Source organism: Narcine bancroftii, chromosome 1 (genome assembly GCF_036971445.1).
Source record: "Narcine bancroftii isolate sNarBan1 chromosome 1, sNarBan1.hap1, whole genome shotgun sequence".
Lineage (NCBI taxonomy): Eukaryota > Metazoa > Chordata > Chondrichthyes > Torpediniformes > Narcinidae > Narcine > Narcine bancroftii.
In genome coordinates this window covers 43,375,819-43,393,627 of record NC_091469.1, presented here as the reverse complement: position 1 = coordinate 43,393,627, position 17,809 = coordinate 43,375,819, and the positions used below count along the sequence as shown (strand labels likewise).

At 38.5% G+C, this 17,809-nt stretch overlaps 2 protein-coding genes across 13 annotated transcripts in view; one reads left to right on the top strand and one right to left on the bottom strand.

The window, feature by feature from the left end:
* The window catches only part of LOC138757589 (methylcytosine dioxygenase TET2-like), a 177,706-nt gene extending 167,883 nt beyond the window's left edge, over positions 1-9,823 (top strand). For 4 of the 5 annotated variants that reach the window (XM_069925192.1, XM_069925221.1, XM_069925202.1 and 1 more), the window contains one exon: positions 7,678-9,823. In XM_069925192.1, the coding sequence (XP_069781293.1) occupies positions 7,678-8,894 (1,217 nt within the window). In that variant the 3' untranslated portion in view covers positions 8,895-9,823. Of the gene's footprint in view, positions 1-5,776; positions 5,905-7,677 lie in introns of those variants that run through there. The other variant, XM_069925229.1, reaches the window with a different exon arrangement.
* A 3,636-nt stretch (positions 9,824-13,459) lies between these two features.
* The window catches only part of LOC138757559 (inorganic pyrophosphatase 2, mitochondrial-like), a 62,923-nt gene continuing 58,573 nt past the window's right edge, over positions 13,460-17,809 (bottom strand). For all 8 annotated transcript variants that reach the window (XM_069925120.1, XM_069925130.1, XM_069925162.1 and 5 more), the window contains 2 exons: positions 14,562-14,601; positions 13,460-13,742 (listed from right to left, as the gene is read on the bottom strand). In XM_069925120.1, the coding sequence (XP_069781221.1) occupies positions 13,714-13,742; positions 14,562-14,601 (69 nt within the window). In that variant the 3' untranslated portion in view covers positions 13,460-13,713. The remainder of the gene's footprint in view (positions 13,743-14,561; positions 14,602-17,809) is intronic.

The window sequence follows — 17,809 nt, the reverse complement described above, 5'->3', positions numbered from 1 at the left end:
GATGGATTGAGCTCTGTTTCGAGCATTTCGAACTCAAGGATGCATGATCGTCATCCACATCACCAGGGCCATTGAAGAAGTGGTAAGCCTCACTAAAGGATTCCTTCTGTGTGTTTATTGAAAATTAGAACACAGTTTGGAGAAACTGCCACTTGTCCTTTGAGGACTGATTTGGTTTTGGAGTAATTGTTGTGCATGCTTGATGTTTGAGTGCAATGGTCAGCTGAATGGATTAAGATGGCAGCCGCTGCTGAAATTGCTGCTCCTGAGGACCTATGTGTCGAGAAGATGAAGGTCACAGAACTTATAGAAGAATTACAACTTCAGGGATTAGATTCAAGTGGAGCCAAAACTACTCTTCAAGCAAGACTAAATGAGACAATAGAAAGAGAGATGGTAGTGGCTGCTAGGAGTATAAATCCCACAGAATTACAGCAAAAAACATCAATAGAAACTAAGATAGCAGAAGATGTGCCACAAGATGGTGGTAAGGAGGGAGGAGGAGAAGATCCGAGTGAAGACAAAGTCCAACATGAAGGTGACATCTGAAATATGATCAGGTGATAGTGTGACAAATACTGGTAGCAGGATAAACAAGAGAAGTTCTAGAGCAAGCTTTAGTGCTTCAAGTACTGCACCTACACTCTTGAAGAAGAACATGAATGGCTTAAGCCTTAGAAGAGCTAGACAAAGAGAAGAGAAGAGGAACTGAAATGAGAGCAACTAAGGAAGAAAGAGGAGCAGCTAAGAAGGCAGAAGGAGTAACTGGAACTGAGAACAGCTGTTAATGAGTCCAAGTTGAGGGTACTAGAAGGCTCAAAGATATCTGGTGCTCAAAGTAAATTATCTAAACCATTTAATGTTTTGGAGTCAAGTTTTGAGGAAAAGAAAAATATTTAATACCAAAGAAGTGCCCAGTGTTACGGTTACAAGATGTGTATGGTCCCTAACAAGCTAGGTTAAGGCACAGTGGCGCCAATCACAAACCCCAATAACAAGCCCAGTGGACAGAGATGTGAGCCAAATCCCATCTTATGGGGAAGAATACTACCCGCTCCCGACAGGAACAGATATCCGGGTGAACAAAGTAGCATGATAAGGTAAAATGAAATGACTGTATCGTTAATTCAGTTACATTCTTTCTCTTCTCTGCCCAAAAGAAAGATTCCAGTTTTTGATGGTGACCCACTTTGAATGCAATATTGAAATTAAGAGCCAAAATTTGGAGGATCGTCTATATTATTTGGAACAGTTCACGAGTGGACAACCACAAGAGTTGCCATCATATGGCCCTGAACAAAGGATTCAAAAAGTTTTTATTAAAGAAGCATTTTGGCAACAAGCATAAAATTGCTACAGCTTATGTACAGAAGGTTTTTTCAAAGTTGTCAATAACACCAGATGACACAAAGTCTTTTCAAGCTTGCGCCCTTTTTCTAAGAGGATATTGCAACATCATGACAGAGATCAGCCATCTTGTGAGCTTGAAATATCTACTAATATGCTAATCATCTTAAATAAAATACCCGACTGGATGAAAGAACTATGGAGAATTTCAGCTGTTGAATACCAGAAAAAATGCCATAAAACAGCATCTTTTAAGAAATTGGTGGAGTTGATTGAAGGGCAAGTGGACGTTGTCACAGATCCAGTGTATGGCAATATCAAAAGCACTCAGACAGTAAGCAAAGAAGTTGAGAGGTTCAAATTATACCCTCAATCAAAATTTTTTTTTAGAAAGTACATTTGCCACCTCCCTGGATGTTGCGGATAAAGAAATTAAGGAAAAGGAAAGTTTGCCTGTGGGGAAGAGATGTTTATTCTGTAATGATAAGCATAATTTGGAAAAGTGTGCACAATTCGAAAAGAAGACGCGTAGTGAGAAAATGGCTTTTTTGAAGGAAAACTGAGTCTGTTTTGGCCGTCTGTGCTAAGTGGCTTAGCAGAAACCTATGCAGCCATAAGCCTCCCAAAATGCTACATCTTCCAGGAAAATAAAAATGCAGAAAAGGAACAAATGACAAAAAAAAGATGAAAACACTGCTGGAGCCTCAGTATTATGATGAATGGTCCCACTGGGGCTAGACTTAATAACTGCAAACTTTTAATAGTTCTTGTGCAAGTCAAGGCCAAGAAAAGAAGTGCAATAGTGCGCACTTATGCATTTCTTGACCCAGGAAGCACATCATCATTTTGCACTGTGGGGTTAATAAATAAGCTTGATCTTCAAGGAAGAAGGTCAAAAATTCTATTGAGAACTATAGGTCAAGTTAAACACTTTGAAACCAAAGTTATTTTGTGGCTAGAGATCGCTGGACTGGATAGTAATGATTTTTGTGAATTCCCAGGTATATATACTCAGAAAACTATGCCTGTGCATGAAGGAAACATCCCACATCAAAACAACAATTGAACCATGGATGCATTTGAAAAATGTTTGTTTTCGCGAAATCAACTCTGCAATTGAATTGTTGATTGGTTCAGATGTACCAAAATCTCTGGAACTATTAGATATGATAAGGAGTGGTGGGTGACCGACCTTATGCTGTCAAAACTATGCTTGGTTGGATGAGTAATGGACCATTAGGAGGAAAAGAGGTTCAAAACTAGTCAGCTATAAGTGTCAACAAGATATTGATTATTTAACTTGATGAGCTGTGGGAGCAGCAGTTCAGCAGTTCCTGAATGCCTCAGGGACAACCAAGACTTTCAAAGGAAGAACAGCAGTTCTTGGAATCAGTGTCAAAATCTGCCAAGCTGGTTAATGATCATTATTGCATTGCCTTTAAAGAAAAGGGAAATATGCATGTCTGATAATAGAAGCATTATCGAGCAACATACACTGAATTTAAAGAGATGATTCAAGAAAGATTCTTCCTTTCATTCGGACTACACCAACTGCGTGTCTGACATGATATTTAAAGGTTTTGCATAGAAAGTACCAGATAATATTTTGGAAAGTGGTGATGGCAGAACATGGTACTTACCACACCATGGGGTTTTGCATCCACAGAAGGGAAAACATTTTGCGATTTATTGTTATTAAATAATCACTTATTATACAAATAATCAAACCCTCCCCCACCGCATTGCCAGTGGTTGCCAGCCAACGGCAAACTGTGGGCATCAAAATGTCTGAACGGCTACAAAAATTTTTTTTTCACCAAAATGTCCGGTGCCAAAATATGGGCATCCTAATGTCCGATTCCGCTATTTGGAACGACTTCACCAATTGTGCAAATGTTGCCCTTAGGAAGTGTGCTGAAGACAATAAGGAACAATGTAGCTCTCAAGCTATAAGCACCATCAGGGATAACTTCTATGTCGATGACTGTCTCACTAAGTAAAGGAGCTGAGAGTAATCTGTTTCACAGGAGGCTTCCTACTTACCAAATAGATAAATAATAGTCACCAAGTATTGGCTGCCATACCTGAAAGAGGGAGGGCGGAACAAATGAAGAATTTGGAATTGGTTCATGACAACCTTCATGTGTGATGTTTTTAGGTTCAAAATAATTTTGAAGGACCGACCTCTCACAGAAGGGGGATTCTATCAACAGTCAGTTCAATATATGATCCTCTAGGAATATTGGCACCAGTTGTCCTGAAAGCCAAGAAGATCCTGCAAGGTTTGTGTATGAAAAGGATTGGTTGGATTGATGAGATACCAGAATCCATTGTACAAGAATGGATGTTCGTGTGCAGGATCTTCATAATCTGGAAGACTTCAAGATTGACAAATGCTTCAAACCCACAAATTTTAGAACTGTAACATCTGCTCCATTGCATCATTTTGATAATGCATGTGAAAACAGTTACGGAACAGTTACCTATTACTGCATGATCACCAGGATCTGGTTTTCTGGATTTGCAATGGGAAAGGGTAGAGTTGCTCAATTGAAACCAGTCATTGGCCCACAAATGGAATGAACGACCACTAGAACAGTGGTCACAATGTGGAAAAAAGAGTTGCAGATGAAACAAACAGACTATATTTTGGATGGATAGCCCCTCTGTACTCAAATACATCAACAATAAAACCAGAAGGTTTCAAACTTTGTGGTTAACAGAATCACAGAAATTGATAAAATCTCACATCCAATACAGTGGAGATATGTTAACCCAGTTAAGAATCTTGCTGATTTGGCTTCCCGAAGTTTGCAAGTCAAGTCTTTCCTGAAGAAAGAAATGTGGATGTCAGGGCTTCAATTTCTTCTACATCCTGAAAAGGAGTGGCCTCAAAATCCTGATAAAAGAGATTTTACCAAAGGACCCTGAAATCAGGCATAAGACTGCAAATGCTGTTCAGATAATGTCTGAACAAATGGATACAGTTACATCCTGGAATTGTTTGAAAAGGTAACAGCATGGATGCTCAGATTTAAAAGTTGGTTTCTGAATTGTAGCAGACAGAACAAACAAACAAGCGATGTTCCTGCTCAATTTCAATCGGATAACATTCATCAAAAAGATCTACCACAAAAAGAAACAGGAGATCTTAAGACTCAAGAAAAGGGAGGTCTCGCAGCTGAAGAATTGATTAATGCTGAAATGGAGATAATCTGCTTTTGTCAGAGAAAGATAGTTGCAGAGGAAATTTCAAGTCTAAGAAAGGGAATGAATATTCTTATGTCTCAGCCTTCATTGCCACTGGGACGGTTTCAGAAGGAAGACATATATCCACACCACTGATGAAAGTAGGTGCAATTTATATTGGATTTGTTCTGGAAAAGATGGGTGAAAGAATATCTTCCTCTGTTGTAGGAGTGACAGAAATGGTTTAAAATCAGGTGCAATTTCACGGCTCGGGATGTCGTGATCATTGTGGACCATTTAGTGCCTCGAAATTCCTGGTTGACAGGGAAGATTGTTGATACCATCCAGGACAAAGAAGGACTTGTATGTCAAGTTCAGATCAAGACTAAAACTGGCTTTCTGAACGTACCAATTAACAAAATCTGTCTTTTGATAATTGATCTTCATTTTCTTTTGAAATTTAACCAATGCATAGGGCTAGCACTACAATATATTACTATGTACTATGTTTGATTTTTTTTGTAATGGTAATTATTTTTTAAAACAAAATAATTAGGGGCCAGCATTGTAAGGGTTAAAATGGGTTGCAAATTTTCAATCAATTCTGTTTGTGGCTTTCAAGATGTTGTTTAAATATTTTTGTGGGCTCAAAGATGTTGCTAGGAGACAAGGTCTTGGCCATGTTAGAAATTAAATTTTTAGCTTAGTTCCTTTGTTCTACAAAATGGTAAGGAATTAAAATGTTCTGACAACTTTTATTGACTACCTAACAAAGTTTTTAGCACCATCTAACAACATTTAATGGCTTGTAACAATGTATAGCAACTGATGTTAACAATGTTTAATAAACTTTGGAAAATTCAAATTTAATATGGATTTGTTTGAACGAGTCAGAGACAGGAACAACATTCTGATATCCTCCAAGTGATTTTAAAGGAAAATAGTTTGTTGTGTTATTTATGGTGTTTGTTTCCTTCTCCATCTCCTGCCCTCTTCCTTCAGCAGTTCCTCAGAATGGAAGATACCTTTCCTCCACTCCAATCCTGGAGGCTCTGAGGTGGCTGCTAAGGCCATTGTAATAGGCCAAACTCTGCTGTGGGGAGAGGGAGGATAGGAAGGAGATTCTTGAAGGATGGGCAATTTGGGAAATGGTACATACTTCTACCCTTTACACTGGGTCTCTCATGAAGAGACCCCAGGTTCTTTATGCTAATTCAGATGTTTCTTCTCCATTTGGAAGGGAGAAGGATCAAGGATTGCCACAAGTCAGTGAGGCTGTAAAAAAAATTTTCCAAGAAGATTTTGAGAACATTCATGAATTTCTACGGAGAGTAGAGAGCCTGTTTCAGAGATCTGCTGTATCTAGCCTCTCTGATGTCCTTCAATCCAGGTAACTTCCTGGTGAACCTCCTCTGCACCTTCCCAGCTCAATCACCTCTTTCCAGAACTGTACAAGTATGAGCTAATTAATGTTTTATAAAGTTGTAGCATGATGACCCTGTACTTGTATTCTTTGTCAGGACCAATGAAGGTAAGATCTTTGTATGCCTTCTTTACCACCTGATCTATCTGCGCTGTTAATTTTAGGGAATCAATGGTTTTGTATCCTAAGATGTTTCTGTTCATCTACAGTCCCAAGTGCCCTACCATTTATGATGTATGTCCTATCCAATTTTTGACCTCCAAACTCCATCACCCTACATGTATCAGAATAAAACTCAATCTGCCATTGTACTGCCCAAATTTACTAGCTGATAACTTTGTGCTGGGAAGTGTGACTGGGATGGGATATATCATTTAATATGTTGGCAACTTTCCTGAGACAGCAGGACGTAATAGAGAGAGTGGATTGGAAGGGAATTTGGTTTGTGTGCTGGCCTGAGTTGTGTTCACAATGTTCTGCAGTTTCTTGTAGTTTTGGGCAGAGCAGTTCCTATATCAAGCTGAGATAGATCTGGACAGCCAAGTTTGAGCAAAATGGTCAATAATCCCTCTTAAATAACAGAGCCAAAAACTCTTCTCGTGAGGTTAAAAATGACCATCTATGGTTGAAAATGTGTGTCAACAGATTTAAGGACACTTTTGATGTTCAATACTGAAGACATTAAATCATCCTGTTATTTTTACTTTTCTGTGTTCTGTCTGCATTATCTCTTCCTCTGTCACCTCACCCTTGGAATCGACTGCTTGGACTAAAACTGCGATAAGGTTTGGACCTGAGTGGCAAACACTAGAGGACATGCATTTAAGGGGAGGGGGAGGAAACCTGAGGGAGATGAGCAGGATAAATACTTGACACAGAGAATGGTGGGTGCCTGGAACAGGCTATCAGGAGTAGTAGTGGAAGCAGATAAAACAGTAATATTTATGAGACTTCTAGAAAGACAATTGAATACAAAGAGAATGGAGGGATTTTGTGTCTAAGCTGCAGCTTTAGTTTGATTTGGACATGTGGCTGAAGGTCCTATTTCTGTGTTGTACTTTTCTATGTTCTATTTTCTATACCATATATTGGTTGTTATTTCATCTAATTTATTTTCTTATTAACAATTCTGGATACTGGTGCTAATACAAGTGTGAAAATATTATTGCAGAACAAATTAGATTTTCATGCTGATTTATTTAGTTCCAAGAAATTCTGTGTTTCATGGAATGCCATTTCAATGAGTTAAGGAAAGAGTTGGGGGAAAGTCAGATGATGTTGATCCAACACACCCAGGTTGAAAGGTTTAGGTTAAGTCTAGGTGCTAGTTTACAGCTAAGGTAGGAACTCAAAAGCATGTAAAATCAGTTTGGATATAAAATGGGACAACAGGTCAGAGCTGCTCTGATCCTGGTTGGATTAGTCAGATTACAATAATTTCTTTCTTGTGAGGAACAGATGTGGATCATCTGAGGTAGAGAGGATTAGATCCATCATTGCTTGTCGTATTTACTGTCCCACCTTCCCTCTTGTTTAAAATCTATTCCATTTTTTTCCCCAGTTCTGATGACACATTAACTCCACTTTCTCTCACCACAGATGCTGTCTAATCGTTGTGCATTTCCAGTTTTTCTGCTTAGATTTCAGATTTTCAGCACCTGCATTATTTTATCTATGCCTAGTTTCTAAATTTCTTTCATATTTTATTTTGACTGCAGGTCCCAATATTCCACCAGTTATTCAACAACATCCAGTGCCCAGTATCTACCAGTCTGCCCAACCAAGCACTTACCCAGGTTACCAATGTAACGGGAGCACGTCTATGGACAACTTTCACCATTACATGGGGTCTTATTATCCCTCACTTGCACACCATATGGACATGTACCGTTACCAAGTTCCAATGAACAAATTAACATTGCCACCAATTCAGACACTGTATCAACAGTTCTCAAATTCCTACAGGTTTGGCAACAGTCAGATGTGTATGAGCAGATTTTGTAATTATTCGGATTATGGTGTGCCAGTTAATGGCTACAGTGGTTGTCAGATAGATAACAGAATATCAAGCATTCAACAAATGAGGGGTTATCCTCATTTTGATTCTTCCCTTCAAACTGAGACCCAACTTATGGAACCTACATCTAAATCAGTATCCAATGTCAGTCAGCAGACCTTGGATCATCCAGCAGTCGCTCATGGCAGCCAGTACCCTGCATACACAAGCTTGTCTCGATCTAGTGATCATCGGCCTGCTAATTCTTTCCAAATAGAAAATAAAGAAAATGAACTTAATGTACTTGGAGCTAATGGTACATCAAGACTTCCCCCATCAAATAATTATGACGTTGCTAAAACTTCACAAGCTGATGGACCTACAACTGTCAATCACAATGTTCCAGAAAACACCTCTCACACAGTTCCACAGCATGATGCACCTGTTCCAGGACAGACTCCGGATGTTTGGTCAGACAGTGAACACAACTTCTTAGACAAAGACATTGGCGGGGTCGCAGTGGCACCATGCCATGGATCTATTCTCATTGAGTGTGCAAAACGTGAACTGCATGCCACAACCCCATTGAAAAACCCAAACAGGAATCACCCAACAAGAATATCACTTGTATTTTACCAACACAAAAGTATGAATGAGCCAAAACATGGATTAGCACTGTGGGAGGCCAAGATGGCAGATAAGGCAAGAGAACGAGAGGAAGAAGCAGAGAGACTTGGTTTGGATTATGTGCCTACCAAATCTTACAGCAAAAAAGCAAAACGAGAAGCCCCAGAATCACATGAACCCATAGAACCACCACAGATACGTTTTATGAGGACTCTTGCGCAAAGGACTATGACCTTTACCACAAACTCCGTAACTACAGCATTCCCATATGCCTTCACACGGGTTACAGGGCCTTACAATCGTTGGATATAGCTTCATACTCTGCTGGGTTACCTCATTTTCTGTCTAATATTTGGCAAGGCAGTTGTGCTAAACCCTATGAGGAAGAAACAGTGTTGATTCAGCACTGGCAGAAATAAAACACCAGCAAATGAAGACAGGCTGCAAAACACTTGCTCTGTATCCCAATTCAAATTTTAAAGAGTGCTCGCAGTAAGGACCAAGCTGAAACGTGTCCTATGCAAAAAGTATTGTATCAGAACATTATTCTGGAATATGGATACATGGCCTTTCTGTAAATTAATTTAAACTAAATATTTATGCTAGACACAAGTGACCTCTCATGTCATTGAGCCTATTCTTAGGAAACAGGGCAGGAGCAAATCCCAGTCCTCTGGTGCTGAGTGTATTGTTACTGGGGCAAATCGAAAACTACACATTTCCAACATGTAGTTCTCATTGCCTAAAATGTCTATCAAACTTGTAGAAGTTTGTTTGCCTTTCTCTATATATCGATTGCAAATAACAGTCAATTCAAACATCTGAAATTAATTTTAATTGATTAATCAGGAAAAAAAAATGCAAAGTTGAAAAATCATGGTGCTACAAAATGATTAACCATCATGGTGCTACATTTAGAGGATTTTTAACATCTTTGTAAATTTAAAATGCCATTTTAATGGGTTCATAATTGTTCATTCTTTTTTGATTGATTAATTGATGCTGAGGTGGCCTCTCATGGTGTAGAGACCTTTTAACTTAAAGCTGCAGCTGTATTGAAACAAAAGACTACATTTAAAATGTAGTAAAGTACTTTGAAGGGTCAATGAATTCTGATTCTGTAGTGATCCTCAAAATGAATTCCATGAAATATTTTGTAAGACGTGTTCAAAAAGCACTTTGAATATTTTAAGCATTGACATCTTGAAGGGTGATAGAGTACGAAGGCACTAAAATATTTACTGTAAAATAAAAACAATTCAAAGTACTTCCTAGTACTATCCTAGCCATAAGTAAGAAGATAGATTATGTGTATACCCTTTAAGTGTCATTGATTACCTTGCAGTTTGGGATTAACTGGACACAATGGGAAACCTTAAACAAATGCCATATAAAACACTGATTTTGGTGCTTGCATAAAATATGCAGCTATATATTTTGTTAAAATATAAAAATCCATATTAAATCATGGAAGTGATGGTGCATTTTTTTACATCCAAGGCTTTCATATTAACACTTATCCCACAGCATGTTTTAGACAAAATACTATGGCTATCCTTGACCAATTAAAACATTTATAAATGAATTATATATTCACTCAATAGATTTGATTTGTGATGAGATGGAAATGTAATGTTACAATATAAGGAAGGTCATTTGGGGAGAGAACTGATAACATACCAGGGAAGAAGAAAACAGGGTTAGTACAGGTAGTATCAAAATGGCAAAATCAGGCAGCTGGCTTGCTGTGGTAATGTTAAAATCTTAATTTGTAAATATGAAAATATTAAAAAAATCAAAATGGTGTACAGTAAATTAATTTGTAAACTTTTTTTACTTAATGCTTTTACTATTTTAGTACTGTAATATTTTCCTAATACTTAAGCTTTTTTTCAGAATGGTGCTACTCAATCTGCTACAGTTAAAATGTGAGTTTAGGAAGTTGAAAGGGGTTTGAGATGTTCCTATTTGTCATATACCTCAGCTCTTGTACTGGGCAAAAGGAAAATGATGTTTCAGTAGTCAATAGTGTTTTGTACACCATCATTGTTTAATTTAAAATAGTCTTGGTGATATAAACTTTTTTTTTCATTTTGATACTTGATAGCTTGAAACTCCAACTTTTATTCTACAAGACGATCAGGGATATTATAACTCTTATATTCTCCTTTTGCCAATACATCACCTGTGTTTTAATACCAACATTTGTTTTATTTTTCAGGGATACCTTCATTTTGTTTGATCCCTACTTGGATTTTACATGTATAGTGGGATATCTGTACTTGATGTTTCTACATTGAACATTTGTGAAATAATGGTTTCATTTTTAATTCTGAGCAAGAAAGTATATAATAGTTTTTTTTTCTTTGAGAATTTGAATGATGAATGCACTGAGCTGACAAAAGGAAAGAAAAGCAGAATTGAGATTTACTATTTTGATGGTGGGGAGGGGTTTGGATTAGTGTCTCATACGAGTGAATGAACGTGTGCCACTTGTACAGGGCCCAGCTACAGTAGTGATGTCTGTGAAGTGTGCGTGTCGGTTATTGGGTTTATGCTAGCCATACTTGAAGAAGCTTTGGAGTGGTGTTGACATTACTTGAATTTAATTTCAGTTTGATTGACGCACAGCAGTATATATTGTTCACTTCTGAAGCTAGAGGTTAATGGATAATCAAGTGTAAGATACTTAGTTGAATTTGACACTAAAAGTCCATTTTGGTGTGCATTTCATTATATTCTGTATTTTACTTTAGCTTTGCTCTTTTACTGAAATTGGGTATGTTGAAATAAAGATAAATAAGGCTGATTATAAATACTGTAAGTAATGTACTTATGCGGAAAGTTATTTGAAAGCTGTTTATTATATCATTCCCGATAATGCTGAGATGTGGGTCTTTTTAATAAAATTTATATTTATTTAATGCAGACACAATGAAGTTGTGTGCTTATTGTGTAGATTAGTAAAGTGCTGCAGAAATCATTGTTTCTTGCTCAAGTCTTTGACTTGTCATCCCGAGTTGCATTGAATCCATGTCAGTACTTGAAGCAGCAGTTCCCTTTGAGGGGAATGATACTTGCCAGCCATGAGCTTATTGCACCTGATCACAATGACATTTTGGTTTCTGCTGAGGCAGGGTGATGACACTTTTAAGAGCTCCTGACATGGTAATTATACCAATGGGAAACACTAGTCACAGTATTGAAATACAAACCTGGCAGGTCACTACAACATGTGAAGGATCAAATTGATGTTGTTTCTTTTCTAAAACAAAGATTAGTCAAGAAATTCCATCTTTGACAGTCACCATAACTTATTTTAAAATTCATGCAAGCATTTCAGATATTATTTCTTAATTCCACCACTATAGAAGGAGAACAGGAAGCCTCCAGAGCCCATCCATGCGTTGGTTTGCCCAGGAGCCAGGACCAAAATCTGAATCAAATTACTGTAGATGATCTTCGTCCCAAAAACAGGAACTTTTGACATTTATGCCCATGATTCTGGAGTGAGAATTTGTAGGAATGATGCCTTTATTAACCACCCCTCCCCCCCCCCATTCCATCAGCACCAAAAACCCCAAACCATAGATTTTCTTACTACGACAGGGATATGATGCCAATTGTGTCCTGACGCCACTTGAATGGTGAAACAAAATCTCAAGCCCAAAACCAAGATGCCTCAAACCTTTCCCATTCCAGGCAAAAGCTGGACTCTTTTCCAAAATTTTGATATTGCTATACTGATTTATATTTTACATTCCCACTTTTATGCATTAGTAATTGGTCAATCCATCCTACTCATTATGCCTGATCGTTCGATGATTGATTACTCCATAAGATATCCCGACACAAATGCAGTAAAGAGGAAAAAAAAGCAAGAGCAGCTGGTTGTCACAGAAGTGACCCATTAAGAGTGATGAATCATCAGATTCTCAATGATTGGGCACCTTAATATCATCTGAAAATCTTATATTTGTTGTCATTCTCAATGAATATAATCTCTGAGAGTATTAAGTGAAACCATGGGTCCAGAATTATTTCATGGATATATGGCTTGAGGAGAAGGAATCACTTCCTATAAATCAATAACCAAAACTTAAAGAATCAGCTAGTTTTTCTTCCGCAAAATTATGAAAAATGCAAATTTAGACAATTGAAAAAAATGCTTTCAGGGTGATCTTTGATGATTATAGAATGTGGCATTTACAAAAATTAAATCCATTAAACAAGAGATGTGCTCAGGCAGACTGATTTAAGGCAAGGTAACATCAAATTAAAACACTTCTATTTTTATATCCTCTCTCTTCCTAGACTGTGGGAATAATTCTGACATTGGGGTTAATGTACAATGAGATTGGGTCAATTGCCTGTTACGCAGGTCTAAATTTTAGTTGATACTGATTTCAATGGAAATGAAAATCTGAAGAGAACTATGACAGCAATTAACTCAGTATTATCTATGCTTCTGCACACAGTGAACGTCTCGGGCCTTTTGCAGTAAAATATATATTTTAAAGATCAGGGCCAGGTAGAGGGTGGAAATCTCTAAAGAGATTTTAAGAGTCTTCTCAGTTGATTACTGCCCACATGGCTATTTGGGGATTTAATGAAAAACAAAAATACCCACAATTCTTGGGTACTGATTTTACCATTTGGCATTAAATTACAAACAATGCATATGCATTTCTGATGTTTTCTGACCATGAAAATTCTGAGGGTGCCTATTTATAAATCATTCCTTAAACTGTATTTAAGTAACTGCATTGGACCCAAAAGACACTGTGCAGCTTTTGATGAGGTTAATGAAAAATGAACCAGAGGTCATTTTTTTAATCTGCAAATTGAATCTTAAGAAAATGCAAAACGACTAACAGTTTGGAAGAACTAAAACAATATGTTGATCCTTTATTAATTCAGTTCTGGTCAATTCATCTCTTGGCTTGCGTGAGTTCAACTTTTGATCATTAAACAATAAGTCCTGGCTGATTGTCATTCAATGCCTCTTTTTGATGATTCCATACTCTGCACCATTGAGAAATGTACTTTAGATGAATTTAAGGAATTTCTGCTTCCAGTCATTTCAGTTTATTTGCAAAAGTGAAACAAAATACGTTCCATCATATGATGATTATTTGTTGAGGAAATGCCATTTGTTCACTGCAGAGAGAAAAGAAACTAGTGTAAAATTATCAATTCCAAATGTACCTGGCTATCAGTGAAGCCAAAGGAGGGGATTGTGGGAGAGAGAATAGCAGCCAAGTCCATCATTCCAGCAACATCCTGGTGCCCTATCTCATCAATATTACGAGTAGCCTCAACATTCTGGGAACTGAAAGAAGAGAGGATCCTGGGAAGTGGAAGGGGAGGGGAGGGAGAGTTGAGAGGCAGGGCAGTGGACTGGAAGGGGGAATTAAAGGGGAGTGGGGTGTCAGGAGAATTGAAAGGAAAGGGGGGGAGGTCTGGGGAGGTCAGAGGAATTGAAGGGAAAGGAGGGAGCCAGGGTCCAGGTAGTTGAAGGGAAGAGCGGGGGGCATGGAGTTTGGGGAGCTGAAGGGGGTTATCCAGGGTGCAGGAAATGAAAGGGAAAGGTGGGGGGAAGTTCTGTGGAGTTGAAGGGGAGAGTATTAAATCTGTTAAATTATAATATCAACTTAAAAGCATTCTAGTATTTGCACCTGATTTACCAGTTGAAATAGGTCATGTCATGTAAAATCCAGGTTGCATACAGATGTAATGAAACAAGAGGGGGGGGGGGATGCATGACCCTTCATTCCTGCTCTGCGTTCATTAAGATCATGGATGTTCTTTTACTTCGCTACTACTTTCCTCTGCTAACCTTTAATTTGATACTTTCTGTTTCAAGTTTAGAATCAAAGTCAAAATGTGCCAGTTGTCTGCTCCAAAAATGTATATATTCAAACAGAACATACATTTGCATACAAGGTCAATTTAATGAAAACATGACTGCAATCATACCTTCCTCCGGAATAGGGCTTGGTTTAACATATTTTGGTGCCTGTAAAACAAAATACAATTATTATTACCCTTCTGCATTTACTTACCCAATTGGACAACTGAAGATTGCACTTGAGCAGGCTCTGTACACTTTTATCTCACATTAACCACATACAAACAGCTCGTACACAAAGAAAAGTTAGCTGAAAAAAATATCAGCTGAATAAAGACAGTCAGTATTAATAGTTAAAACAAAAATATTTTTGGATTTGATGACTCTTTCCTCTGAGGCTGGAGAATTTGAAAACCTGTCTGAGTGAGTCATCCAATACTCATAACACCATTCACTGCCTGCACCTGAGAAATTCAGCTCAGCAGATCTGAGTTGAACATTTTCTGCAGATATGGATGTCCAGGATTATGATATCCTCCCCAGCTGCAAGGTTTAGCTCAACGTGTGTCACTTATGGAATGAAATAGGATTAGGTTCCTGTCAAGCTTTCTGTCAAAAGCACAAAAGTGCTGGAGAAACTCACCAGGTCTCGCAGTGTCCATAGGAGATAAAGGTATATTCCCAATGTTTCAATCCTGAGCCCTTCAAATTACATGAAAACTCTGTAAAGTATCTTTACTTCTTATGGATGCTGCAAGACCTCCTGAATTCTTCTGCTTGTGTAGATTTTTGTGTTTCATGTCTTATCCAGCAAGACTCTTATCTCAATTTTTCCCCCAATCCCTAATTCATACTTCAATGATATAGAAAGCTGCTAATGGCCATCCAGAATTTTTTGCCTGTTACTTCTACTCAACATCATCATCCTTTCCCCTGCTTGTACTTGATTCTGCCTCTCACTTACACACTTGGGACAATTGACCTTCTAATGAGTACATTTTTGGCATGTGCATGAAACTGAAGCACCTTGAATGGGGGCAGGGAGAACATGCAAACTCTATTCAGTCAGCACTGGAATCAGGATTGAATTTAGTTATAAGAACATAAAAGACAGGAGCACAAATAGGCTCTTAAGCTCATCGAATATGCTCCATCATTTAATCATGAACTGATCCATTTTCCCACTCAGTTCCACTGCCCCTTCTCCCCATAACCTTTGATGCCTTGGCTAATCAAGAATTTAGGGCAACACAGTTGCTGTAACAGTTAGTGCAACACCTTTACAATGCCAGAAACCAGAACAGGGTTTCAAATCTTGCGCTGTCTGTAAGGAGTTTGTTCGCTCTCCCCATATCTACGTGGGTTTTCCCCGGGGTTCCGATTTCCTCCCATTGTTTAAAATGTACCGGGGGTGGAGCTTAATTGGGTGTAAATTGGGCAGCAAAGAGTTGAGGGACCGAAATGGCCTGTTACCGTGCTGCATGTTTAATTTAAATCTCTGCCTTAAATACACCCAATAATCTGGCCTCCACAACCACCTGTGGCAACAAATTCCACAGACTGGCTGAAGAAATTTCTAAGTATTCTGTTCTAAACGGCCATCCTTCAATCGTAAAGTTGTGCCCGCTTGTCCTGGACTCTCCCACCATGTGAAACAATTTTTCTACATCTACTTTATCCACACTTTTCAACATTTGAAATGTTTCAATGAGATCCACCACCCCCCCCACCCACCTATTTTCCTACATTCCAATGAACACAGGCCAAAAGCTGTCCAATGCTCCTCATATAACCCTTTCATTCCCAGAATCATCCTAGTGAACATCCTTTGAACCCTCTCCAATGTAAGTACATCCTTTTTTTAATTTTAAAATTTAGACATACAGCATGGTAACAGGCCATTTTGGCCCACAAGTCCATGCTGCCCAATTTACAATATAACCACATAACAATTACAGCATAGAAACAAGCCAACTTGACCCTTCTAGTCCATGCCGAACACTTTCTCCCACCTAATGCCACTGACTTACACTCAACCAGCAACCCTCCATTCCTTTCCTGCCAATATACATATCCAGCTTCTCCTTTAAATGTTAATATCGAGCCTGTCTCCGCCACTTCATCTGGAAGCTCATTCCACATACCCACTGCACTCCCTCATGTTTCCTCTAAGCCTTTTACCCCCCTAACTCTCAACTCATGTCCTCTTGTTTGTATCTCCCCCTTTCTTAAAGGAAAAAGCCTCTCCACGTCAACTCTATCTATACCCCTAATAATTTTAAATACTCGATCAAATCCCCTCTCAACCTTCTATTGCTCCAAAGAATAAAGACCTAACTTATTTAACCTTTCCCTATAACTTAGACCCTGTAACCCTGGCAAGATTCCAGTAAATCTTCTCTGCACTCTCTCCAATTTGTTGATATCTTTCCTCTACTTTGATGACCAAAACTGTACACAATACTCCAAGTTTGGCTTTATCAATGCCTTGTACAATTTTAACAGCATCCCAGCTCTTATACAATGCTTTGATTTATAAAGGCAAACATACCATAAGCTTTCTTTACCACCCTATCCACATATGACTTAACCTTCAGGGAACTATGTACCATTATTCCTAGATCCCTCTGTTCTACTGCACTCTTCAAAGTCCTACCATTCACCATGTGTGTCCTATTTTGATTAGCCCTACCAAAATGTAACACCTCACACTTACCTGCATTAAACTCCATCTCCCATCTTTCAGTCCACTCTTCTAAATAGCTTAAATCCTTCTGCAAGCTTTGAAACCCTTCTTCACTATTCAGAGCTCTACCTATCTTGGTATCATCCGCTTTGTTATGAGCCCAGAGGACTCAAAAACTCAGCAGCGATAGAAATTCACCAAGACAAATGGTTACTTAAACAATTTTGTTTAAACATAAAACCAGGATCAATCTTTAACATTACTATTTTAACGTAACCCCCTTATAACCATATAACCATATACAGCACAGAACAGGCCAGTTTGGCCCTACTAGTCCATGCTGGAACAAATCCCCACCCTCCTAGTCCCACTGACCAGCACCTGGTCCATACCCCTCCAATCCTCTCCCCTCCATGTAATTATCCAGTCTTTCCTTAAATGTAAATAACGTCCCTGCTTTAACCACCTCCGCCGGAAGCTTATTCCACATCCCAACCACCCTTTGCGTGAAGAAATTTCCCCTCAAGTTCCCCTTATAATTTTCTCCCTTCAATCTCAAACCATGACCTCTGGTTTGAATATCCCCCACTCTTAATTGAAAAAAGCCTATCCACGTTGACTCTCTCTGTCCCTTTTAAAATCTTGAACACCTCCATCAAATCCCCCCTCAATCTTCTACACTCCAGAGAA